Genomic DNA, 24,029 nt, shown 5'->3' with positions numbered 1-24,029 from the left:
AGGTTTACAACGGCTCCTGGGCATCCGCTTACCCCTTCTTCACACTTGCAGCGCCGGACTGTCTGATCCCGATCACACCACTCTCACACTATAGCATCGCGAACCGGACTTAGCATCTGTAGAGGTATAGCTACCAGGTACATTCAATGCCGATCATCTATACTTGCCGCGTGAAGAGCAGAAAGGCTGGTAGAAACAAGCCACAACAGACGAGGAGATGGTTTATCGCTTTCCCGTTCAGGGCAACGGCATATAAAGTGGCGCAAGATTAGCCCGGCAACGGACCGAGCCCGTTCTTGCATCTTCACGATCTACAGCGGAGGGTTGAAGAACGAAGTCGCGCCTTTGGAGTTCGGCAAACCTGCTCTCAGAAGTCTACACGAGCTGCAAACCAACCCCATCTCGCTTGTGTGTGCGTGTTTGGAGAATGACAGAAGGGGCGGTGGCGCTTGGAAAACGCTCCTGTCGTTCGGGAACGACAGCGAGGCTGGTGGAAGCTGGAAGGGTGAGCGAGGTCGCTTATAAGGTTCGTCGTATCTCGATAGCGCGGACACGACTCCGGGATGCGGATGCTTGCAGGAGATTGTGAAAGACGGTTGTGTTGCGCGCATACAAGCTTAGATCCGCAGTGGGGAGATGGTTTGCCACCGTCGAGCCGCGCAGACATGTATCTGTAAGATGGAGATGGGCATACAGCCGTGTCGCTACCGTTGGTGTGCAGTAGGTGAAACTCGTTAGGTCCCCGCATCGAGATGAGGGTTCACGCAGAGTTTGGTACGATATCGGCCCCGATATCGTAGCGTGCACTTTCTAGCATAGAGTTCCCTTGTTCCCTGACAAATCGTCACGATGACGATCATGCTGTGGATAGTGATTCAGTGGCTTGTTCTTGATGGCATTGTGCGCAAAGTTGAACAAAGAGGCATCGAGAGGATCTGGAAAGACATGTGAAGGTACGCAATGAGTGAGTGGAATGTCATTGGCGACGGCTAAATTTCCCGGACGACTCAGTACCCTGATGAAGGCGGCAGAGTGCGGCTCTGAGAATACGCGACTGCTCATGACCGTTCCGCAATAGCAAAAGTAAATCTACTCACCATGATGAGAGAGTTTCGCAAGACCAGTCAGGTGCTCGTTAATTCCCATGAAGTCGCGATTGTCTTGTTGATCGCTTCGTGGTGGCCGTACTTATGACCCCCAGCCAATCGACCGAGATGCATGCTCCAACATGCATTTAGCATCTCTGCGTATTGACTGTGATCCTGTTCAGATCTCAGTGTCGCATCCAACCCCAACAGCCAGGAAGTCTTGTATGCAGATCCTCAACACTCGATCAGCAGTCCGCGGCCTCGCCTCTTCCTTGCCGCAAGCGAAGTGAGCATCAATCTATCTCTGATTATTATAGGCATCATTGAGCGCTTACTATAGTAATCAATCTACAGATGTGTGCACAGCCGCCCCCACGAACACATGTTGCGCAAGCGACGCGGGATGTCTAACATTGACATTCAATATGTACCCGTCACACATAAATCGCGTGCAGACGTACGAGTCGTAGTGGTCGGGTAAGAAGGGCGCATGTGGATGCGTAGCTGTCACCCGGAACGGAGTCCTAGCGACTCATGTTTGTTTGATTTCAAAGCTGGCTTGCAGTGAGCGGTAGCGGCAAGCCGATTGAAGGAACACCTGCGCAAGCGTCACCGTTCACGACATGCGAACGACACATGGGCAGTCCAGCTGACCATGATGCGAAGACGTAGCTTCCGACATCACCCGCTGCTAATACATTGAATGCCGACAAATCCGGATCATGACTTTGGCAAGCAGGGCATGGGAAATTTTTCGCCGTGTAGCGCATTCGTCGGTGGCCGAGAAATTCCATGGGCAATAATAAGTCCGTTATATGTGGTGTCGGGGTTGCTTGGTATCCACATGATGTCCCACGCTCCAACTACACAATCCTGGGAATACCGGTAGAAGAACCACACGTATAGTCAACAACCTTGCGGATAGGAAGTGGCACCTCGGATGCTCCCAGTGCCGATGCTTATTCCAGGAGAATTCTCATCTTGAAAATCTTGCTCGAATGGAGGGTGCGGTGTGAGTTGTGATGCCGGGCCTTCTTCTTGTTCGAGAGGCAAAGCGTTCATCTTCATCTCAATGACTCGGTTCTTGGGTGAGGTCATGACGGCTGCACCTCGGTGCCAAAACCTAGAACGGCGTAGGGTATGCGCCGTCGCTTTCCCGCAAAATTCAGGAGCTCATGATGCTGGTGTTGAAGTTGCGGCTGAGCTTAGCTGAGGGCATGCCGCATCTGAGCCCTCATTGGTGGCAGCAGGAGATGTTCGATGCGAGCTGCGGTCTTGACACCTTCTACTTTGGTCGCACCAATGACAACAAGACAGCCACAAGCATCTCTCTCCACAATCTAGTAGATCAGGAGATATCAGAAAAAGGAATTCAATACCTGCGACGCACTACGCATCACACACGCCGATGCAGCCATCGTGGGTATCTCCATAACTCTTGCCGTATTCCTCGCACTGGCTGCCGACGAGAGTTGCCGCCGCTATGTGCGCTTGATCTAGGGCACTACCACTATCAGTTCGTGGCTTGGGCGTCTCACGCTTGGTCGACGATGATAGTCCACGTGCAAGTTGCGCAGTTTAGCCGGTAGAACGAAGTCGCCCTGGCGCTATGTTCCAGCTACAGCTACCAGCCGTCTTGCTCGGCCTGACGGCAAAGGCGCGTTCAGAGTCGGATCTCTACTAGGTATCCTTGACCCAAGGAATGCTGCACGAAGAGGTCTAGACACCCAGCCTTGCTGACATTCTTGTCGCAGCCTTTAACAGAGCAGGGCGTTCCCTTGATCTCGGGTATAACGATAATAGCGATACCAGCGACAAAGTGGATGCCGGTTGGGAAGCCTTTCTGGTCTTGGCATAGACTGCAAGTCTCATTTCGGTTGCGAGACGGGCGCGAAGATCATGATGGCCGCGGAATCAGGAGCGGGCCCTCTTTCCAGCGTGGATGCTCCTTGTGAGGGATTGAGTAGGAGAACCTCAGGACATGCTATTTGTGTACTGCATTATTTCAAAGCCATTACCATCATACGTCTGAAGCGTTTCTCGACAGAACGGTACTTCAGCGCTACCCCGTGGCTTCTAACTGGCATTGCGAGCATCGGCGACGGTAGAAGCTCCTGCGAAACGTAAAATATGCTTCGGAGAGTTTTCGACCTATGCCGCTAGCTGCCTAGACACGTCGCTTTGGTGGCCGTGATGAGTCCGGATGATGCATTACCAGTACACTATGATTAGTCGCATGGAGGTAGCGTAGCAAATTGCGAGGCCCCAGTCTACGGCTCTCATGTCACTGTAGCGAATGTGCATGGAGGCGTTGGACTCATTGCTCAACCATACTCGACCAGATTTGCTGTGTTTCAAGAAGGTCCGGTGAAGGCTCTCAAGCGCTATTGGCGGTCGACAAAATGGCCCCGCGATGAAGCATCGGAGATTATCAGCAATGAATGACCTGGCACGCTGGCGACCAAGCAACCGTTCGTGCAGGGAACACTGTCGGCGCAGTTTGCGCTATGTGGCCCGGTTTGCTGCATGGCAGGCCCTCGGTGCCAGGTAATGCGATAGTCAGGAACGCTCGGCTTCTAGCCTATAACCCATTCGTTATGTCGACCAGTAATTGTCTGTATCGCTCACGCTCCAGATCTCAGCACCGTGACTTGGAAACTTGATTTCGGCAGAAGCGAGTCGAGGCTGGTGACAAGCTCCCAGCTGCAATGGGCTTGGGAACGCACACCAGCAGGATCTGGATGCGCTCCGTCAAGGGCTAAGATAAAGAACCTTGAGGGGAAGCTATCGCGGGACGCACCTAAAGCCCGACACGGGATTGGCCAGTGCCTGGAATGGGAGCGATACCCAAGGCGGTTGGTGTGGTTTGATAGATCGACGTCGTGTCAGCGCCCTGCTCAAGCGAAGTTTCCGACCGACACACGCCCCTTCAGGCGTACTGAGCGTTTGCTTGTCTCATTCGTAGTCCGCCCTCTAGCGATGCAAGGAGAATCAAGAAGGAAAAAAAAGTTTTTTCCGGGGTAGAGCTGCACGGCAACGACGAACAGGTGTGCTGTCGCATCTGCTATCAAGCCCTCGGTGTCAGGTTGCTGAGGCTGATGCGACTTCTGCCCCTGGATTCGTTCTGAGGTCATGATGTGCTGTCAAAGACCAACATCGTGCTGACCTCGACGACGCCACGTTGCCCGCTTCACGGCTTTGGGATGGCATATACTGGACGGGAGTGTCATGCCCCTGCAGCAGGTACGGTGGAATTGCCTATCCTGGTACTTGCGCCATCTTCAACGGCGGGGTGTCGTTCCAAGGTTGTCGAAATTAGCCCATCATGGATTGCTCTTAGTGCACTACTCACCGATATTTGCTTGAGTCTGCCGTACTAACAAACTTCGCAACCCACCATCAGGTACGTTTTTGTACCTGCATCTCGCCCCAAGCCAAGCTAGTCCGGTGTCTATAACCCGCAACGCTCCTCTCTCTCGGTGCGCCGTCGTTGGCTTTTACCGAAGGACCGTTCTTTGTGCTGCCTCGTTTCGTGGCGCTAATAGCATACCGTCATTACCTACTGCGGTTGTGGAGCGAGGGTACACGCATGACCCAGGTCTCCGCTCTCGAGCCCCTCCGCCTTCCCGCACTACTTTATCCGCATCGCCCTCCAAGGTTCATATCAGACAGAAGTGGGCTCAAGGTACCTACCATCGTTTCGTCGACCGCCACCTCTCAGGTGTAGCCGCATCAACCGCAGCCACAGCCAGCATGGTCGTGATCTGATCGACATCACTCCTTCATATCTTCTTTTTGGATCTTCCTTCCAATACACCATCACGCCTTCAACAAAGACGATCGCGACAAAGCTTTACCATTAAACGAAAGCAGTCCCATTCAACTCTCACACTCACATACACACCATCGTTACAACCATGGAGCAAGAAACGAAAGTCTGGATCATCCTTGGTGCCGTCGTAGGCACTCTCGTTCTGACGGCGGTTGCCGTCGCCCTTCTCTTCTGCTGGAAACGATCTCAAAGAAGAATGCGAGGCTTCTCTCTGCGAGCAGTCACACCACTCGACGATGCCGAATTTGAATCGTGGAGACGGCCCAGCCAATACACTCAACGACCGGAGAAGTATGGCATCCGACCAGCTGTCTTACGGGAACATGTATCACCCAGAGCCACTTCCATGTTCGAGAAAGAGCTTAGCACATACGAGTTTCCTCCAAGAACACCATCATTAACCGACATGGCTTCACTAAAGTCACCCACCAGCTCGATACGAAAGCCCGAGCGTGTACGGAGGAAGTCCAGTGTTGCTTCGTCTATTGCCGACCGACCCCCAACACCCTATTCTCCGAATTCTCCAAGCGGTGAATTCAACCGGGGTTCCACATCTTCACATCGATCCCAGCCTCTAATACATTATCCATCACCATCAGAAACCTCTGCTTTTCGCTTCAACTTCGAATCAGAGTACGGCACTCAACAAAAGGGCGCTGGACGCTGGATATGAATGCCAGTGTCACTTCGAGTCTCCAAGCCACCTTCGCACTTCGAACATCACGACTGGCAGTGTTCATCTGTAAAACCTGCAGCCTGCCGAATGCACTCGAAGCGACTGAAACACATCTGACAGCTTCTTGCGTCACAGCGCACCACATTCTGCTGTACAAGCATCGGGGCCGCCATGATACCCAGTCAGCACTTTATCTTTACGACCTTCGCTTCGCATACATACTTTACGATTGGACATGATTTTGTCATTTGGAGTTCGGCGGCGCTTTGCATCTATGATACCAGACCTTTGAGTCAACTACACAGGCCTCGAGCCTCTTTGTTTCTTTTTGTTGGAGGATGAGCCACTCAGTGCCGAAGATCGCACGAGAATGCAATTCAGTAGTATAGCCAACCACATAGTCGGGTCTGCAGTTGTAGCACTGCGAGAGGCTAGTCCTCTGTACCCATATCAATGAATAAACTCATTAGCACATGATGCTTCGCTTTTGCTGCAGTGATGTCCTTCCCATTGCGCAATACGCCCTGCCCTGCAAGACATTACGCACAAGGCATCACGACATCAGCCCAAGCGGCAACTCGGCCCCGACCGTTCCCACCCACGACTGCCGACACCGACCCCTTGGCCGTGCAAACGCCTCATCTGTGCCTGTACCAAAGAAAAAAACGTGGTCTACACCGCCAGTTCCAAGACCCCAGAATGTTGCAATACGCGATCTGAAACTCTGCTCGGCCGCCATCTCCACTCCACTCCACTTCGACTATCGAAAAGCGAGCGGGACGCGATTCGTGCGCGATCGCGCTTCCCGCGCTCGAGAAGTACACCGCATTATCCGGCTGGGTGAACCCCGCGAGATGTTGATGGTCGTGATACTGGACTCTTGGGGCTGAAATGCAAGACGCAGGGTGGTGGAGTAAGGGATCTTCGGTGTCAGTTGCTTTTGCGCACATCATGGGTGGGTTCTGGTAAGAGTGGTGCACTTCATCTAAGCGACAAGCTAGATGCCTGCACGGGTGCTATGGTAAGAAGCAAGTAACTCGGAAATCTACATTACCCTTGTGTAACTCAAATTTTGTATCGCATACTATGGTGGCCTGGAGACTTTCCTTGCGTCTGTTCCCATCCTTCTCTGCTGCTTACACGAATAGGTGGATGACTAAGCTAAGCGAGCCGAGCGGATGACGTGCAGCCAGGATAAGGTGTGTTGAGCTGCACGGCGTGTGTGAAAGCGTTTTAGTGGGTCAACGACTCAACGTGGACAGCTGTCACCGCAAACCGTGTGGGCAAACAAGCAAATTATCAGCCACACAACAATAACCCCATCGCGTGCTCGTTTCTCAAGCCCATAATTCGCTTCGTCGCCCCATTGCACCCACTTCGGTACTCGCGTGCAGATCAGTCAAGCGCGAATCTCGTTTGTCCGCACCCCACAAACGCGTTCATCGCGTCTGGCACACGACATCTACACGTCCAATCGCGGAACGCCCAATATGGAATTCATACAAGGTACGCTTCGCTGATGCGCCTATCGTTATATCACTGTATCGCGACACGGGTTGCTAATCCCCAATACCAGACTACGCAGCTCTCCTCCCGCGCCTCCTCCCACCCTCCTTCGCAAACCCACTCCTCCACCTCCTCACAACCTTCTTCGGCATCTCGCGCACGCTGTCAACGCACCTCTCACCCCTCCTCAACAAACTCATCACCCAACCCGATGTCGCCTCCATCCTCGCGCTGCTCGCCATATTCTTCATCTCGCTCAAGATACTGGACATGATGTACCGGGCCGTCATCTTCTGGGTGAATCTGGCTTTGCGATTGGTGTTCTGGGGCGGGATACTCGTTGTGGGTTTTTGGGTGTATAATAGAGGGCCTGAGGGCTTTATCGAGGATGTCCAGGGCTTGGGCGAGTACTGGCTGGGTCAGTATGAGATGTATAGCCAGGAGGTTAAGGGGTTTCAGCAGCAGAAAGAGGATCAGATCAGGATGAAGGCTAGTGCGCAGCAGCAGCAGAAGAGGAAGGGGTGGCGGTAAAGACGTTGCGGAAGGATCTGGGAAGGGTGGACGTTGGATATTTGTCAATACAATAGCTGCGGTTCTGGTACGACGGGTGCGAGACTGGACTTCTGCACATATTGTTATGGCGCTTTGGGATCGTGAAAAGCATGGGACTGGCTTTGTATACACTGTCGGAGTATCTGGGACGACTACAACTTGTACATGTTTGAGCTTCACGAATAATGGTATCCATGACAATACTCTAGGCCTTTCGATTCAAGTATCACGGTGCTAACGCCTTTGAATCGATGTCTCAACGTCGACAAGATGACATCCAGCTGTTTGCTCTTGGAGAAGAGTCGCCTCTCATTCCAGAGACCAAGCGCAAGCACTGGATGATTCTGAATCTTTCTCGTAGCGGGAGGATGCAATCCAGACTTTACGAGAAGAAGATGGAAAGTTTGATGGTTGCTGTGTCAAATCTTTAAAAGAGCCTCTGACGTTGTCACTGAAGATCTTGCTAATACCCACCAACCACCTACAATGGCACCCCGGAGAAAGAAGCAGAAGACCAACCACGCGCCCGCTGCGACTGACGCCACGGTACGAAGCACTACGCAACCCGCGATCGACCGTCTACCTACCGAGTTACTGCAGATGAGCTTCGAATATCTCAGCTTCCATGACCTGATACGATGCAGACACGTGTGTGGGAAGTGGTTACTACGCATACCGGGAAACGACACGGATCTGCGCAAGAAACTATTCCTGACAACCAATCTTCCACCATGGACACGTGAGCTACATATTCAAGCCGCTAACTACCTTTGCAAGCCTTTCGGACACACCTTCGCTATGGAACCCAATCGCCCGCGCATTGTCACTGAGGACTATTATCCCGAGAGGCTACAAACCAATCCCATCCTCAAAACTGACAAGTCCGGGATCATGCTTACTTATCCGGGGTCCGTAGATGATGTCCGTAGATGATGTCCGTAGATGATTGTCCAAGTATTCCATACAATAAAAACTATAGCTTTCGCTTCTCATCCGTGGAGCAATTACGCGAGAAAGCGACATCTCTCGAGAGCAAGGTCGACGAAGGCCTGTGGACCGATATGCTGATACGCGTTCCTCCAATGCAAAAGACGGAATTACATTTCGCCATCTTTGCGGGCGGGTTTCGTATCGATTTCACACGCACACTTGCCGACAATCGCGGGATCCGACTCCAGAGCTTGGCTGACTCACTCAGGAGCTTGTTGAAAGAGGTAGCTGACAAGCTTACGATACACAAGGTCACACTGCGGTACAAGAGTATTGTTGAGATTTTCGAAAGATGTTCAAGGATCGGGTGGTGCCGCCTCAAGATGAGGGTGGAAGTGGAGAGAAAGCAAATGACAAAAGCGAGAATATGGGGGACAACAAGGGAGTGGACGATCATGACGACGACAAGCGTCCCGTAAAAGGCGACAGCGACGATCATTTGAGTAATGCTACGGACAATACAAAGAGCAGTGTCCCTGCCGTCACGGTCAATCTACGAGCGGCTGCCGACTTACTCTGCGTTCCCGGCTCTTTCCCACAGGCCGTCATCAAGTTCGAAGTAGAGTTCAACACAGACTTCATTGACGCTCTTCTCCCTGATGATTTTCCTCTCCTATCTAACTTTCCCTCCGGCACAACGTTCCATCCGATTCTTCTAGATCTGGAAGGTCGTCTACCTCTCGTCGATAACTTGTTTCGGACATCCGACGGAGAGCCATATAGACACTTCTCCTTCGGGTCATTTGAAGTCCTGAACGAAGTGTTGGAAAGAAGACAACGGCGGTCGCACAGAAACGATGGCTCATGGAAAGACATGCTGTTGTGTGTGCCAGCTCAGCAGCGCATCGACGTCATCTTCGACTATACGTATTACTCCGGGTCGCATCGTAACTATACGCTTCTTGGAGAGAGCGGATGCGGGGTTACAATGGGTCAGTTTGTGAGGGCTTTCCGTGATCAGTTGAAACATATTGAGGAGGACGTACGCGGATTTCCCCAGGACATGTTAGGTTACTGCAGTGAATGCTGGGAGAAGAATCACGAGCTTTGAGTATTAACAGGATAGCATGATTCGGGAGGTAAGAAGCTAGAACGAGTCTGGGAAATGAAGAGATTTTGGTACCGTTGCTTCACTATCCAAACCGGTCTGTCAAACTGTCTTAATCCATCTGAGTCCGTGACACTGGAACTAGGTAAAACAACGAGGATGTTAGCAATATACCTTGATGGTCTTGTGGACTTGTCTCATACACAAGCCACTCGATGAATGCGACCTCCGGCGCAGTATAAAGTCTAGCACCCCGGTGACGTTATCCCTCCCATTATCAATCTCGATTGATTTTCACAAGTGGCCACACCGCCGGGGACACCACACAACATGCAGGGGACTACAAAAGTCAACGCCGACAAGACCAATTCAGGCATACCGACTGGTAGCGCGGTCCCAGACGCCCCTCCCAAGATACTCCGGAATGAAGCTGATTCAGATGACGACAACAATGACAACGAGAACGAGGAGAATAACGACAACATGGACAATGCGAGCACCGACGGTGATGATAATGACAGCGATATCGCCACGATTACCGTGAATCTGAGAACGAGTATCGAGCTCTAAAGCCTCCCCAACTCTTTCCCGCGGACCGTGATAGTCCTTGAAGTCGACTTCAACGAAATGGAAACAAACCCCGACCACGTCGAGATCCCTCGTGGTACTGAGTTCCATGGGATTATTGGCAACATGGAGTGGTGCATGCACCACGTCGACGAACGCTTATTCGACCCAGTAAGACTACGAAACTCTGGTAAACCACGCCCCTGGTTCCACTTCTAATCTTTCCAACACCTACGAGATCTGTTGGAAGACAGCAAGAACAACTCCGGAACTAATGACGGTAATTGGATGGACCAGCTTTTGTTTGAGCCAGGTCTTGAGCGAATCGATGTTGTGTTCGCATACAGGGCTTACAAGAATACGGCCCGCAAGTACGAGCTCGTCGGAGAGAACGGCAAAGATGTCACTGTGGGTCAGTTCGTAAAGGCCGTCCGCGATCAGCTACAGCATGCGGAGGCAGACATACGCAAGTTTTCTGGAGAGCTTTCCCTCATCTACAACGACTGTTTCGGAGATGCTCTATGAGAAGGATTCGATACCAAAATGCTCGTTCTTGATGAGTTCCTGATCTGATTGTGGCTGGGGTGACTTTCCTAAGCACGATCACCTCTGTAGGTGACATCAAAGTGATCGAGAATAGAACGATATTAGTCAGTAGAATAGAACATGAGTGAATTGGCACAGCGAGTCGAAATAAGCAACGTGATGCACACACGTCTGTGAACTGTGCCCGCTCTCTTTGACAAGACGCGATCGATGTAAGAAGGGATCGAAGGGCCAAGTCGCTAGATATCGACCTATCCACCAATCATAGTGAATTGTCAGAATGAGTATTGAATGCTCGAAAGATAAGTTAAAAGCAGCCGTGCATTGGGTTCTGCCGTGTGTAGTTGTGCCTATCATGCGGATGAAAGGTGCCCAAGCCAAGCAACCAATGACGTCGCAAAGTCCCCGCAGACCTCCAGCGACGCGCGCACCCAACGATCAACCCTCTACACGCGCAACCGTTACATAGGCTCACTCCTGCCACATCTTCCTTCCATTCTCTACCAAAACCGCATAAACGATGGCAGCAATATCCCCCGCCCCCGCCTCAACACCCACGCCCACACCCTCTACAGCAACAACGCTCACAAACCCCAACTTCGTCTTCCCACCGCACTACTCCTTCCCCCCCTTCTTCACCCTCCAACCCGTCGCCAGCACGCGCTCCTCACAACTCGCCTCGTGGTCCACGCTCATCCAATCCTACTGCCGCCACAACCGCATCTTCACCCTCTCGCTCATCGACGCGCTCCCCACCCCGCTCTTCACAAACGCCTCCCTGCGACGCAGCCTCTCCCTCCGCGACGCAAAAGCCATCTTGACCTACATGGCGTCCCCCGAAGGCGGCAACCGCGCCGAATTCATAAACACGAGTTCCTCCAAGAAGGCGAAGGCGGGAGAAGAGAGCGAGGGCGGCAAGGCGTGGATATATTGGCGGAGGCCGGAGGAGTGGGCTGCGGCGTTGGAGGAGTGGGTTGAGCGGACGGGGCAGAAGGGCACGGTGCTAACGTTGTATGAGATTGTGGAGGGGGATGCGAGTCGGCGGGAGGAGTTTTTTGGCATGGATTTGGAGTTGTTGCAGAGGAGTTTGGGGGTTTGTGTTAAGAGGGGGAGGGCACAGGTTTTTGGATCGGGGGGTGAGGGCGAGGGTGTGAAGTTCTTTTAAGAGAGTATCTTGTGTGGGATTCGGGTTGATGAACCGTGGTGGATATACTTGGACAAGGAGAATATGCGTAGAGACGAGGTGGATGAGCGCGTTGAATGATACCCACTCATGTTTTACACATGAATATTTAGAGCTTACAAGATCATAGATACGAAAGACACTATACACCTGCGAAGAAGGCTTCGGCAGCACCTAAAGTACTCATGCCGCCTACATGCTAATATCTCCTCAACATGACAGTTTCTGACTTTGCACCTGGAGACATAGAACCACCCAGCTCCAACACTCCAACACCACATCCAACCACCCATTGATCAACGTCCACCGATTGTCATTCCCACACTCTTCAATCGCAATCAACACATCCCTCTTCTTTGCCCCATCTTCCCACTGTACCAACCACTCCGGACACTGTCTGCGCATCTCTTCAACGAAGAAGGTGCGAAGACAGGTGAGCTCGTAGTCTTGTAGCTGCTATTTGTGGAATTGTACGGCGTCTTTGTTGGCGAGCGCTTCGGCGGTGAGGGGTGGAGGTGGTTGGGGTTGTAAAGTTGTGCATGTGGATATGAGACCGTTGAGAAATTGGGGGATCTGACATGCGTGCCAGGGTGGCACTGTGGTTGTGCATTCCCAGTCTACGACGCCGACTAGATTGCTGGAAGGGGACACGATGATATTGTTGAGGGAGATGTCGCTATTAAATGGTATCGTTTCTTCATGTTCGTGCTCCTCCGCTGGTTTTGTGAAGATCTTTGGAATCACCTTTTGGAGTTTGGTGTAGATCTCTGACATCCCTTCTGCTTGCTCTTCGTCGTCCGAGTCGTAGCTATCTGAGTGTTCTGTGTGCTGACGCTTGGTGATTTCGTGCTGTAGGAAGGCCATGTGACTGTTTACGAAGCTTTGGCTGCTTGCGAACGGACCGCGGTAGATGGGCTGCTGGATGTGGTCGTCTTTGAATAAAGCTTGTATGACTGCCTCTCCGACTATTTAGTCTGTGTTGCGATCGCCGTTGGATGGTGACTCGTCGGGATAAAGACTGCCTATACCGGAGAGCTCCAAATGATATAGCTGGACCATGAAGTCTACTATTTGGTGGACCAGAAGCTCTTTGTGAAGCCAGGACATGTCAGACCCTACCTTTCGCAGCGGACGGCCAGGTATGCGCTCCATTAGTATCCACTCAAATTCTAGGTCATCTTCAAAATCTTGGTTGTGTGCAATCATCTTGGGAGCTGGAATGTTGGTCTTCTCGCGGAGAAAGCTCAATGTAGCGACCTCGCTACTGGTCTTGACTTCTGATGCTACAGGTAGCGTGACGCGGAAGATGAAATGACCTTTAGAGCAGAGACACCTTATCGGACAAACTCTCCACCGTAAACTCAAGATAGTACAACCATAGACCCATAGAGTCCATCATATAAGTAAGCATCATTATGGGTAAGAAGTTCCGCAAGGCTCTTTCTCGCCTTCACCGACGCCATCCCGGACCATAAGCTCGAAGGCGGTTTACCATCTATCCAGAAGACCATCTACGAGGACGACACCTACAGACTGAACATGCAAAACGTAAGTAAAGTAACTAAACTATCATCTTCGTCTAGCCATACTGATCATAAAATATAGTTAACCACCGGTCCGTACAAAAGTTACGACATCCAAGTTCAGGTAAACAAGCACGCTCTGTTCACCTCAGCACATAAAGCAGACCAGAAGGTAGCCACCGTAGGTAAAGTGCTAGTGCCCGTTGAAGAGCCGTGGACAGCGTGGATGATCAAAGAGACGCTCAAGCAGAGCTACATTGAGTTTGGTGATCAATCGAACCAGTTCTAGGCGGCTTGGGTGCTTGGGTAAGTTGGTATATCTTGGCGGATGTTCACGGCGATACTCTTTTCCGACATGGATAGGCGTTCTTTACCCAAGAAGGTGTTGATGTTGCACGAGACTAAAACCGATCAGCGACGTCTTGAGCAACGAGTATAGTAGTCCAAGATAGACTTAGATCCGGAAGTCAGGTTTGCCTGAGTCGCATTGACCACATCCCCGCAAGACGCAAAGTTAAAACAAGCAGCGTCAGATGCTCCGTGCCTGAGAACTGTGGACGTGATGACGCCGTAAAAGCTCGCATAGCGACTGAGGGCAAGGAATCCATGGTAACGAATCCTCTGAAAGCTGGGGGAAAGTCTTGGGACGTGACTGATTGATGATGGAGAGGATGCCTGGAGGCTTGGATCTTCATAGCGTAGAGCACTGAGAGTTTTGAGAGATGATCGCAATAACGAAACAGATTGACCGAAGTCAAAGAAGGCTGGGGAGCAGAGTTGAACAGGCCATGGACGTGGTAGTGCATGTAATGGTGATGCGGCGTGAGTGCATCGTGACACAGACGTCAGTCATCGCGAGTGGTCCTTTGCGGCGTACTGGGTGTGATAGTGACGCAACACATGCTAGGGAACTCGAATCCACAGTAGATGTGGTGGATATGGCTGGTGATGCAGATCAGGGCAGATCATCGCAGGCTCAGAGTAAACAATGGTTCTGGTCCAGGGAGCGGGCCGTTAGCTAGTCTGCAGTAGGAAAGGGCCGAGGGTCAACGGGCGCTGCAGACAGCTACGCAGCACGCACAGTAAACAGAACGATGGACGACGCTAAGGACGAGGCTGGAGGCTCCGCAAGCCCCATGCGCCGTTCGAACAGCGCATGGCCACGTCGCATAGGCGTCCACAATTGCGGGGAGTGTGATGAGACAAAGCGACGTGGTGGTGCTGAGGTCGGACAGTCTCAGGCACAGGCTCGACATTATGCGCTGCAACGCAACAATGCCATCCGCAGCGGACCGGTTGCGCGGTGGACAGTAGTATTTGTGTATTGAAACAGCGGACTAATCCAGCAGGTCGGTTCAACTGTTAGTGTGTGCGGGCAGGCGCTATGCCGCATGCGTCTTGCTGCATTGCGCTGCAGATGGCTGTGGGTCAGCATGGAGAGCTGCGGGCTGCCGCCGAGAGAGGCTGCACACGGCGGCCATGCGGTGGGTTGCTGAAGAGGTCGTATAAATGGCAGTTTTATATCTAATCACTCGACCAGCTGGAGTCGCAATCCGTCGCCTGGAACCTGAGACGAAAAGCATCGGAGGATAATTTTAGGCCAGGTACATCTCATTTCCCCTCGGCAGGGTCAGCCCAATCACAGCGCACACCAAGAACGACCGGACCCCTGATCCCTGACGCTGAAGCAGGAGCTAGCCGACGCGGTAGCCTCGCTGTTCGTGCGTGTTGACCATCCCCCAAGGCTCAAGCGTGCCTTCCTCTCTCCACTGTAGAGGCCCATCGCAGCTTCCCTACCCAGTACGCTCTTTCTGCCACTGCGAGCCAGGCCCTCTCCTTCCCTTCTTAGACCGGCACCCCACCGATACGGTCTCTATTTTCTAATACTCTTGCATCGACATCTGGACACCTACATAGATATACCCCATCCCCGAGGCCCTATCTACATGTCGCGAATGGACTCGTGAAGCTGCGCGTCTCCTACTGGCCCGCCATCGTCGATTGCCTTATTCCACCACGGCCACTTCCTAGGATTGGATTTATCGACAAGCCATACAGCTTCTACGCGTACAGATATCCTCAGCATGCGCCCGTGCCAGTGCTGCGACCATGTTGGCGCTACGATTCTCTCCGAACCTTATCGTCGCCCAACTACTACCTCCTGTTCCCAAAAGCAATCCCGCTCTGGAATAAAAAGGGCTGCCGTCTTCGCTGTCGTCGCCACATCGATACCCTCCGCAATGGCTCAACGGAGTTGCGTGTCGCTCCAGGGCTCAACGGCCTGCCCGGCCTTTTCCTCCGCCTCTGTCGACACGAACCTGACCGGGAACTTGTACGTCGAATATGTTTTGATAGACAGAGTGTTAGCTAACAGTGAACGCGCATAGTCCATTTCTTCAATACGTGTCAGACACTCGGTCGTTCGACGAGGGCTTGAAGAATTACATCGGTACCGGATATGCACAGCGACAGTCAGTCTAGTTCAAGTCGTACCACGCGACTGTTCATGTGCACCAGAAAAACTAACACGTCCCAGGTACGAGAATATATTGGGATGCTCAAGCGTCAACCTTACCAGCACCACCAATCTCTATGCTCGTTACACAACGACTGTCCTTTGCAACGCCATCATCCAATCCTCCAAGAACAGCTGTGGACTCGGCGACACGGAAGCGACTCCGCTTTGTGCTGGTGCCTGCGTATGTAGACCATCTTTGCGGTCCTGTACCTCGTCGAAATGCTGACCAACCTAGGCCGATTTTGCCATCAGCGAACAGGTCATTGTATCAAGCCCGGACCTCTGCGGCACACCTGGTAACAATGCAGTCCCGGAAATCCGCTCTGACTTCGCCCGCTGCTCCAACCCTGCCAACTCTCTCAGCAGTAGCTGCATCGACGCGACCGCAAACGAGCCCAGCGAATGTGGATACAATGGCAACCTACAAGGACTTTGCCTCTTCTGTTCCACTAGCACCGTCAACTCTACGGATTCTTGCTGCGTCAACGCAAACGTCGAGTCGCGCTGCGTAGGCATTGACCTGCCTACAACCGTCTCGATGCCTCCAGTGTTTCCTTCAAGCACTTCGTCCTCTTCCCCAAGCTCCACAGCCGGCGCCGAATCTGGTGGAGGTGATTCTGGTCTTTCTGGGGGCGCCATCGCTGGTATCGTCATTGGATCACTCGTCGGCGCTGCGGTAATTATCGCAGCCGCCATCTTCTGCTGTATGCGCATGCGGCACAAGAAGAATAGCCAGGCTGGAAGCGTCTTCAACACCCCATCCCCATCGCGACGCCATTCTCCCAAGGGACCCATGCCACCTATGAGCTATGGAGGCGACGGCCAATCGCCCGCTACGATTCTCCCTGGTGCGCGTGTTCAGCGTATGTCCGCTTTGGAAGGATCAGAATCCTCAGGCCAGAACAGCGACCGAGGTGGCCGTATGACCGCATACGGTGGCTCGCAACTCGGTGCCTATGATTCACCCGAGTCGATACGTGGCCATCTCGCCGGTAACCTCCCCAAACGACAAGGTTCTCTATCCAGCCACTCTGCTCTCGGAGCGAGCTCTTCACCACTCTCTGGATCTGACCAGACGCGTAACTTCTCCAGTCCGGATGGCGTCGCTTCCGGCCAGTCCGAGCAGCTACAGTTCTTCAAAGACTACTATTCCCAGGACGATATCCACCCGAACGACACTGTTGCCACTCTCTGGGCCTACCAGCCTCGTGCCGGTGACGAGTTCGAGCTAGAAAGAGGAGATATGCTCAAGGTTGTCGGTATCTGGGATGACGGCTGGGCGACAGGTGTAAGACTTTCCGAATCGGCAGAGCAGTGGGAAGCCCGAAAAGCCGAGCAACGCGACTCGGGCGTAAGCAACGGAGGCCGACGATCACCCGTCGAATCCGACAGCGAGATCAAGGCTTTCCCCTTGGTCTGCGTGTGCTTGCCACAGCACTGGAGGAAGACAATCGAAGGCGACAGCACAGACTCTGGCGGGCATGGGAGCGGAGGTGACCGAATACCTCCAAGCCCTTAAGATATCCTTTTGTGCCTGGGTTGTTAATGCTCCCTAGTTGCTCCCTTGTCATCTCCAACCTCAGAACGCCCACCACGTTACGCGCGGTATGGAAAGGGCAAAAGTCGAGTCGCATCCGCAGCACCACCCAGTTCGCTAACACGGCCACTACTCTCGAGCACACCAGACGTCCACTCCCTGGGGTCTAGTACACTTATCGGCTCCGACCCTGTCTCCAAATAGTAATGTCGCCACGATGATGTTTGATTTACGCGTTGCTCCTTCCGTTTTGCGATATTTTCGATTCTTGGTCCTACCGTCACACTCCCGATCATCGATCGTCGTGCTACCCCTCCAGGGGTCCTTTGAGACCCAGCGAATACGCCACGACCTCTGGACCATTTTACCTTCTGCTTTGTCACGATCAGCGCGAACCATAGACTGCCTTCGGGTCTAGTGTCTAATACGCTCCTTAAATCGCCATGTCGCGCAAGCCTTTGCTTTGCGCTACAAAAATACCCTTCTTCGACGTTCTCCAGTAAATCACGCCAAGCACACGCATCTACTCCGGTACAAAACGACCCTGAACCTACCTACCCACCTGGCTGATTGACGTTTGTTCTATACCCCGCCGCATATTCCATGCAGCGCAACCTTTCCTTTCTTGCTGTTGATTGTTTTCTGTGGAGTGAGTGAGAGTGCTGGAAGCGATATTGTATATAAAACCTTGCTTCCGAGGCCTACTCTCGTGGAAAAGGATTAATGCTTTATCTTGATTATCATTTCTACGATATCCCGCCCGTTGGGTAGGAGAGAGAGGGTGGTTTGTGGTTGTTTAGTGGATGGTGGTTTTTGCTGTTTTGGGTGCTGAGGAGAGAGGAGAGGTGGTTGCTTGCGTTTTGGATAGCTAGGTTTAGCAATGGGAAGTACGGAATATTCGACATGTGTCTTTTGGGCAGTGAATGCTTTGTGCTGTGCGACCCCCAGTAAGATCGTCACTTTGCCCAGTCCGGTTGACCCAACGACCTCGTTTCTAGAACGTCAGCACCGAAGTACAACCATATCCGCCCAACTCTACCCATCTCTCAAAACTCGCACATTATCTCCTTTCTCTCATCCCTTTCTTCTCCAAACCCTGGGTATCGGTACATTCTTTAATTCCACTCCCTCTCGAAACACGCACCGTTGTCACTTATAGCCAAGCATACACCTATAGCATAAGCATGAAACCCTTTGCCCCGACCCAACCGAACCCGCCTCCCCGGTTCAACCCCCCGTCCAACACGTTTCTCGAATGCAAATCTCCGAGCAAAACGCACAAACCCCCGGCACGCGTGTTTGATCCCTTACTTACTGGACTGCCGAGGGTAAAATAGGGAAGGAGGGGCGTTGCAAGTGCTGGGGGGGTCCAGGTGGTGTATGTGTGCTGTATGAGGGTCGTATGAGGGGCAGCTGTTTTGTAGTTAGGCTGGTTTACGATGTGAAAGGAGGTGATGGTGATGATATGCATCGTGGTTGCTGTATACTTGGGCGTGCATGAAGTACACAAACTGTGTTCTATATGCCGAATTCGTGGTGTTGACATGGCAAGGAATGCGAGCGTCCCCATCCGCCATGTCCACCAACACCCAGACCACAAAGAGCACAGCAAAGCAACGATGATTGGTATATGATCGTTCATATTTCAGGTATCATATCGTCCTAACTCTAATCCCGTCCCTATACCCAAGAGGGCATAACCCAGATTTCCTTCATAGTACCCCGAAGGGAGTATTCATGGCTAGTCCGTAAATTCATCGCATCATCGCATTGCAAAAGCAAGGTCGTCAAAATGCACAACCACCGCCACAGTCCACCTCTATTGTTATCTCTCCATCAAATGGTATCATCTACGCTCTGCCCTTCCTCCTACCGGCCTTGCCAAGGCCTCCATCCTCATTTCGCTTATGCCAATCGTCTATCTCGCGTCGAACGCCTTCGCGGTACGACTTGTACTCTTCGCTCGTTTCCACTAGCAGTTGTGGGCAGTGGCCTGAACGGCGCAGGTGTCGCTTTAGGTTCTCCCAGCGACAGTCGGGCTTGAAGGTGCAGTTGGGGTGCGGACACCTGTACGGTCGGAGAGTCTGTCGGTATTGTTAGTAAGTCGTACTCTTGCTATGGTGAGGCTACGAAGACGTACCTGATGTGTCCTCTCGTGCTTGCTCAAGTTACTTGAGTCGGCACATGTAAACTCGCAGAATCGGCATTTGTGCGGCTTCTTGCCCTCATGCAGCGCACTAATGTGGGTCTGCAATTGTGTATGTGTGGTTGTCGTGTAGCCACAGCGGTCACATACATACGGCCTCTCGCCTGTGTGTGTCCTCTCGTGGTTGTCTTTGGCTTGGTTGGTAGCAAACGTCTTGTCACAGCCCTCATAGCTACAAGCGTATGGGCGGTAGCCTGCGTGGCCGAGAAGATGACGAGACAACTTAGAGCGTTGCTTGAAATCTTTAGAGTGTGCTTCACAGCCTTCCCATTGGCAGAAGCAGTGTGTGCAGTTGTCAACGTGTCCGGTCTTAATGTGTTTGTGGAGGGCTTCGGGGCTGTCAAAGACAGCAAGGCAGAGGACACCGGGCGCATGTTGCCTGCAGATTTTGATTAGCTCATACTTCTATGCACTGCCTAGCACTTTGTGGGTGGAAGCGGGTTGGAAAGTTAGGTAACCACTTCGGGCCGACGTACCATTTGCATACACAGGACTGAGCGTCGGTCGCTCCAGCAGCAGATGCCGAACTTGAACCAGCAAACGTTGTCCCGCTGGGCCGTAACATCTCGCTTTGGACCGCAGAGGCGAGGAAGTCGAGTTTGTTGGCAGCACCGAATGAGCCCTCTGGCTGCAACTCGTTAGGGAACGCCGAACCCGTCAGCATCCACGACTGATCGTGGAATGTCTGGTCGTTAAATCCCATCATTGGGGCGTCTAGGCTGAAAGGATTTGAGGAGTGTAATGAGTTGCGGTCCGCTGACACGGGACTTGTCGGTAAGCTGGGATTGAACCCAAAGTTCAAAAAGTTGGACGCTAGACCATTCCCTTGTGCTATCGACGAGTTCCAAAGGTCCATTTGTTGTTGTGATGCAGATGGTGCGTCACCGCACGCTCTTTGAGGTCCATGGCAGCACGAGTTGTCAATGTGACAGTGGTCGCCAGCAACGTTGAGGTAACAGTGTGGTGGGAAGACTGTTTGGCCAGGGCCCGGCGAAGGCTCGGTAGTAAAGGCGCTTTCCAGCGAAGTATAGTTGCTGTGCGACAGCGCTGGTGTTGGCGCGCTCGACGCTATTGTTGTCAGGTCGTCGGCGATGGTGTTGTACCCGTGAGTCTGGGAAAAGCAGGGATATGTCTCGAACGAGCCCAGGCCGTCATCATTTCCATGGAAGCCTTCTTGAAAGTGACAAGGTGCGGTGTCGTAACAGTACACAGTACCGACGGGCGTAGGAGCGGAATGGGCGAAGTGACACTCGTGATGCGAGTCAGGCAGAGTGAAAGGTTGATCGTTGCACTTCTGACAGTAGCAAGACTGGTCCGGACAAGCGGCCTTTGTACACTGAGGGTCTATACAGTCGTCTGTGCAATGGTCGTTTTTCTCGTTACACCGGGGGTCGAAGCAAGCGTCGTCTTCGGGGCAATCGTCGGCAGGGCAAGGCACTGGAGGGCAAGAAGGCTCTAGATGGCACTCTTGACAGAACTTCTCGAAGCAGTCGTCTGGAAAAGGACAGTCGGCATCGAGACTGGGTTGTGAGTCGGTGGTGAGTTCGTGATACTCGGTCACTTTCAGGGCGGAAGCCCTCCGCTTAGGTGGACGCACGTCGCACGTCTCTGGGCAATGATTGCAACACAAGCTTGGATCAACAGATTGAGTACCGTGTTCAAGCTGGGACGGGGTTGATTGGCCTCGGGTTCGTGCGGCATCATCTTTCAGATCGTCTGCAGCACGCTTGGTCCCTGCCACCGGCGCACCCAAGGAAAACATTGGATCCGTAGTCCAGAAGTCGTCTTCGTCTCCAAAAGCCGAATCGCGATCGCAGTCTGCACAGTTATTAGCCATGTTTGCGAGCCCTTGGTAGGAGTTTCAGAGTGTGTGTGTCTGTCAATGTCGAAAAGTCATGGCGGAGGCCATCACGGTTCTCAAGATTGGGAAAGCACGATGGCGTAATCAGAGTGCCGGGCAAGGTACGAGGGGTAAGTGGAAAGTGTAAAACATACAACTAATCATGCCTCTTGGGGTCTACCCAGACAGCCTTACAATACCTACTACAAGGGAAAGGATACGGTTTGGCTGAGATGAAGAAGGTATGCGCTTGAGAAGAGTGAATGGAGCCTAACCCGGATGCGTAAAAGCGTATATCCAACTCCTGCGCCTTCATTGGCCCTTGGCTCCAGCCTTGGAAGTCGCGACGGTCATGTGTATCGTGGATGTTCCGAGCCCAGGCATCACAGGACTCTTATCGCGAGGCTGGATGACAGTCGAGACGAATTTGCTGTCGCTATCGACGTCTAGTGTAATCTTGACGTTTGCGAGGCGATTCACGCATCGGTATCGTCGTGTGCGACCGGGCAGAGAGTCCTCCATCCACGGGATGCGGAAGAACTCATTACGCTACCGCTCTAGTGTACCCACCTACGGAGTGCTTGACGTTTGCGATCATCGTCATACGCAGCCGTCACAAACGCGACGAGAACGCTCAAGAAGAGAGGAGAGAAGATGAGCAAACGCAGGCCGGGAATGTTTGACGCGCAGTTTACACCCTGCCTGAGATGCTGCAGCCGGGAACCGAGAGACGGGTACTTGGCGCCAATCCCACGCGTCGCAATGCACATTTCCCCGCCACGAGGCTGATGTCTCCGCAACTCTCCCTTGCACCTTGGACCCTACCTTCGCACAGCCACAGTGACGACTACGCCTACGACTCTTGCAACCAAACATCCTTTGCCTCAGCTTCCCATAACTTCAACTCCTCATTCGGAACTACAGATGGGTAACCTTTGCGGCAAACAGTCCAAAGACAACTTCGAAGGCCAAGGGCGCACACTCGGGTCTGCGCCTGCGTCCGCGACCAAAGCATCTGTGCCGAACAATGTTGCGCCGTCAAAGCCCAAGGTGGGAGGACCAGCGCGGACGCTAGGAGACAGCAACCGCGAAGACGATCCGAAGGCTGCCGCCGCCGCTGCAGCAGAGGTACGTACCTACAACTCTTCTTTGGAAGGCGATAGCAAACAGAGAGCTGCGCAAGTTGCGACCATGACCGCTGACACACTACCCAGGCACGCGCAAACAAAGCCACATCCGGCGACCTCCAGAAGAAGCTCGACGCCCAGAAGCGCCAGACGAACAACCAAACTCTCCAACAAGCCGCCAACGAGAGCCGTCTTGCACGAGAAGCCGACCAAGCGGCCGAGACAAGGAACTACAACTGACACTCTTGAGATGGGGAAGGATAAGAGTGGGGGACTATTGTACATACCGGCCTTTACGATTCACGACATTGATAATATTGATACAAGCGGTGGTTTGGCGCATTTCACCCATGCATGAGCCTGGCGTTGAGCGAATGTAGCCGTTTTAGACCTTGATTCTAGCTAGGTATAGTAGGCTTGTAGGGGTGTGATATCCATCCTTAACACATGGCCTATGAGTTTGTGGTTACAGCGTTATAGGGCGCTATCAAAACCAAGAAGTTCTAGTCGAGAACAGGCAACAATCTTGGATGAGGTGTCTCATAAAGGCCTAGAACACGGTTTGACCATCGCGTTAGGCCTTGTTTTACGCCTTTATGAGACACCTGGTCGAGGGCTGTTACCTGACAGTTAAGAACTGAATTATATCCTTTCGAATGGATTGACTCTGTGCCTATGTCTATCGCCTGCAGCATACTGGTTCCATTCTTTCCTCAAACATCACCTTTACACGAAGAAGAATTTCTTATTACATTTTTCATTCATTCTCACGAGATCGTATATCAACCCCGCCTAACTATCTACTCAGCCCAATGCCAAAACACCTTACCGCCCGCGCGAAAACCCAACCTTGATCTAGAGAGGAGATGGTATAATCCAGGGTATTGTACAGCGAAACCATGTCGAACGACCGCGCAGATGCAATAACCACCAGAGATAACACCATGCCAATGACGAGATGCAGATACAAGAAAGATGATCGTTCCCATATCCCCCATTCAACCAACCTTGAAGATCAGGCAGCCCAACTAGGCCTAACCACCCGTCATTATGCAGACAAGACGCCAGACCCATCCAGTCCACCAGCTCCGTTGCTAGTTGCGGGATATCGTTGTTGTTTCGCTAGAGGAAAAGAGACCCTGGATATAAACACCGTCGCTGAAAAACATAGAAGCGACTTTAAGAAATTGAATGTTGCTGCCCAGCCACGCCACTGGAAGTTTCACCCTCCGAGCGGCGCGGGGGCTGTTTTGAGAAATTCTTTTTGGTTCGGCCGTCGCAGTAGATGGA

General features: G+C 52.5%; 9 protein-coding genes across 9 annotated transcripts; 7 read left to right on the top strand and 2 right to left on the bottom strand.

Annotated features, from left to right (window-relative positions):
* Positions 1-5,005: 5,005 nt before the first annotated feature.
* Positions 5,006-5,593, top strand: BKA58DRAFT_324081 (uncharacterized protein; the record flags this gene model as incomplete). The annotated part of the gene is made up of 1 exon (XM_046167943.1): positions 5,006-5,593. One exon carries the CDS (start codon positions 5,006-5,008, stop codon positions 5,591-5,593), a length of 588 nt encoding a protein of 195 aa, XP_046021258.1.
* A 1,206-nt stretch (positions 5,594-6,799) lies between these two features.
* On the top strand, positions 6,800-8,024 carry BKA58DRAFT_423908 (nuclear pore assembly and biogenesis-domain-containing protein). The gene is made up of 2 exons (XM_046172880.1): positions 6,800-7,102; positions 7,173-8,024. Exons 1-2 carry the CDS (start codon positions 7,087-7,089, stop codon positions 7,631-7,633), a joined length of 477 nt encoding a protein of 158 aa, XP_046021257.1. The 5' UTR covers positions 6,800-7,086; the 3' UTR covers positions 7,634-8,024.
* Positions 8,025-8,140: 116 nt separating this feature from the next.
* BKA58DRAFT_443608 (uncharacterized protein) lies at positions 8,141-9,695 on the top strand (the record flags this gene model as incomplete). The annotated part of the gene is made up of 3 exons (XM_046173993.1): positions 8,141-8,562; positions 8,634-8,868; positions 8,937-9,695. The coding sequence occupies 3 exons, from the start codon at positions 8,141-8,143 to the stop codon at positions 9,693-9,695; spliced, it is 1,416 nt and encodes a 471-aa protein (XP_046021256.1).
* Positions 9,696-10,022: 327 nt separating this feature from the next.
* BKA58DRAFT_443607 (uncharacterized protein) lies at positions 10,023-10,784 on the top strand (the record flags this gene model as incomplete). Its single annotated transcript, XM_046173992.1, has 3 exons — positions 10,023-10,248; positions 10,297-10,449; positions 10,498-10,784. The coding sequence occupies 3 exons, from the start codon at positions 10,023-10,025 to the stop codon at positions 10,782-10,784; spliced, it is 666 nt and encodes a 221-aa protein (XP_046021255.1).
* A 380-nt stretch (positions 10,785-11,164) lies between these two features.
* BKA58DRAFT_40323 (ESCRT-II complex subunit-domain-containing protein) lies at positions 11,165-12,184 on the top strand. The gene has a single exon (XM_046171771.1). The coding sequence runs from the start codon at positions 11,326-11,328 to the stop codon at positions 11,968-11,970; it is 645 nt and encodes a 214-aa protein (XP_046021254.1). The 5' UTR covers positions 11,165-11,325; the 3' UTR covers positions 11,971-12,184.
* BKA58DRAFT_448560 (uncharacterized protein) lies at positions 12,185-13,194 on the bottom strand (the record flags this gene model as incomplete). Its single annotated transcript, XM_046174283.1, has 2 exons — positions 12,185-12,953; positions 13,017-13,194. 2 exons carry the CDS (start codon positions 13,192-13,194, stop codon positions 12,445-12,447), a joined length of 687 nt encoding a protein of 228 aa, XP_046021253.1. The 3' UTR covers positions 12,185-12,444.
* A 2,557-nt stretch (positions 13,195-15,751) lies between these two features.
* On the top strand, positions 15,752-17,548 carry BKA58DRAFT_323419 (SH3 domain-containing protein; the record flags this gene model as incomplete). The annotated part of the gene is made up of 4 exons (XM_046167913.1): positions 15,752-15,843; positions 15,899-15,982; positions 16,048-16,210; positions 16,265-17,548. The coding sequence occupies 4 exons, from the start codon at positions 15,752-15,754 to the stop codon at positions 17,546-17,548; spliced, it is 1,623 nt and encodes a 540-aa protein (XP_046021252.1).
* Positions 17,549-19,197: 1,649 nt separating this feature from the next.
* Positions 19,198-21,819, bottom strand: BKA58DRAFT_392236 (uncharacterized protein). Its single transcript, XM_046170989.1, has 3 exons — positions 20,249-21,819; positions 19,707-20,151; positions 19,198-19,650 (listed from the first exon to the last, which is right to left on the bottom strand). Exons 1-3 carry the CDS (start codon positions 21,607-21,609, stop codon positions 19,417-19,419), a joined length of 2,040 nt encoding a protein of 679 aa, XP_046021251.1. The 5' UTR covers positions 21,610-21,819; the 3' UTR covers positions 19,198-19,416.
* A 516-nt stretch (positions 21,820-22,335) lies between these two features.
* On the top strand, positions 22,336-23,111 carry BKA58DRAFT_40315 (uncharacterized protein). Its single transcript, XM_046171769.1, has 2 exons — positions 22,336-22,740; positions 22,827-23,111. The coding sequence occupies exons 1-2, from the start codon at positions 22,537-22,539 to the stop codon at positions 22,977-22,979; spliced, it is 357 nt and encodes a 118-aa protein (XP_046021250.1). The 5' UTR covers positions 22,336-22,536; the 3' UTR covers positions 22,980-23,111.
* The last annotated feature ends 918 nt before the right edge of the window (positions 23,112-24,029 follow it).

The sequence above is a fragment of the Alternaria rosae genome (genome assembly GCF_020736505.1).
Source record: "Alternaria rosae strain MPI-PUGE-AT-0040 chromosome Unknown BKA58scaffold_10, whole genome shotgun sequence".
NCBI classification, from domain to species: domain Eukaryota; kingdom Fungi; phylum Ascomycota; class Dothideomycetes; order Pleosporales; family Pleosporaceae; genus Alternaria; species Alternaria rosae.
The sequence above is the reverse complement of the archived record's forward strand: the minus strand, read 5'-3'. Positions and strand labels throughout refer to the sequence as shown.

Excerpts from the sequence above, each read along its gene's own strand:
- BKA58DRAFT_40323 (XM_046171771.1), top strand. The coding sequence starts at position 11,326 with ATGGCAGCAATATCCCCCGCCCCCGCCTCAACACCCACGCCCACACCC.
- BKA58DRAFT_392236 (XM_046170989.1), bottom strand. The coding sequence starts at position 21,609 with ATGGCTAATAACTGTGCAGACTGCGATCGCGATTCGGCTTTTGGAGAC. Across the intron at positions 20,152-20,248 it reads CAGTCCTGTGTATGCAAATG|GCAACATGCGCCCGGTGTCC; the intron begins GTACGTCGGCCC and ends CAAAATCTGCAG. Across the intron at positions 19,651-19,706 it reads AGCACGAGAGGACACATCAG|ACTCTCCGACCGTACAGGTG; the intron begins GTACGTCTTCGT and ends CAATACCGACAG.
- BKA58DRAFT_40315 (XM_046171769.1), top strand. The coding sequence starts at position 22,537 with ATGGGTAACCTTTGCGGCAAACAGTCCAAAGACAACTTCGAAGGCCAA. Across the intron at positions 22,741-22,826 it reads CCGCCGCCGCTGCAGCAGAG|GCACGCGCAAACAAAGCCAC; the intron begins GTACGTACCTAC and ends CACACTACCCAG.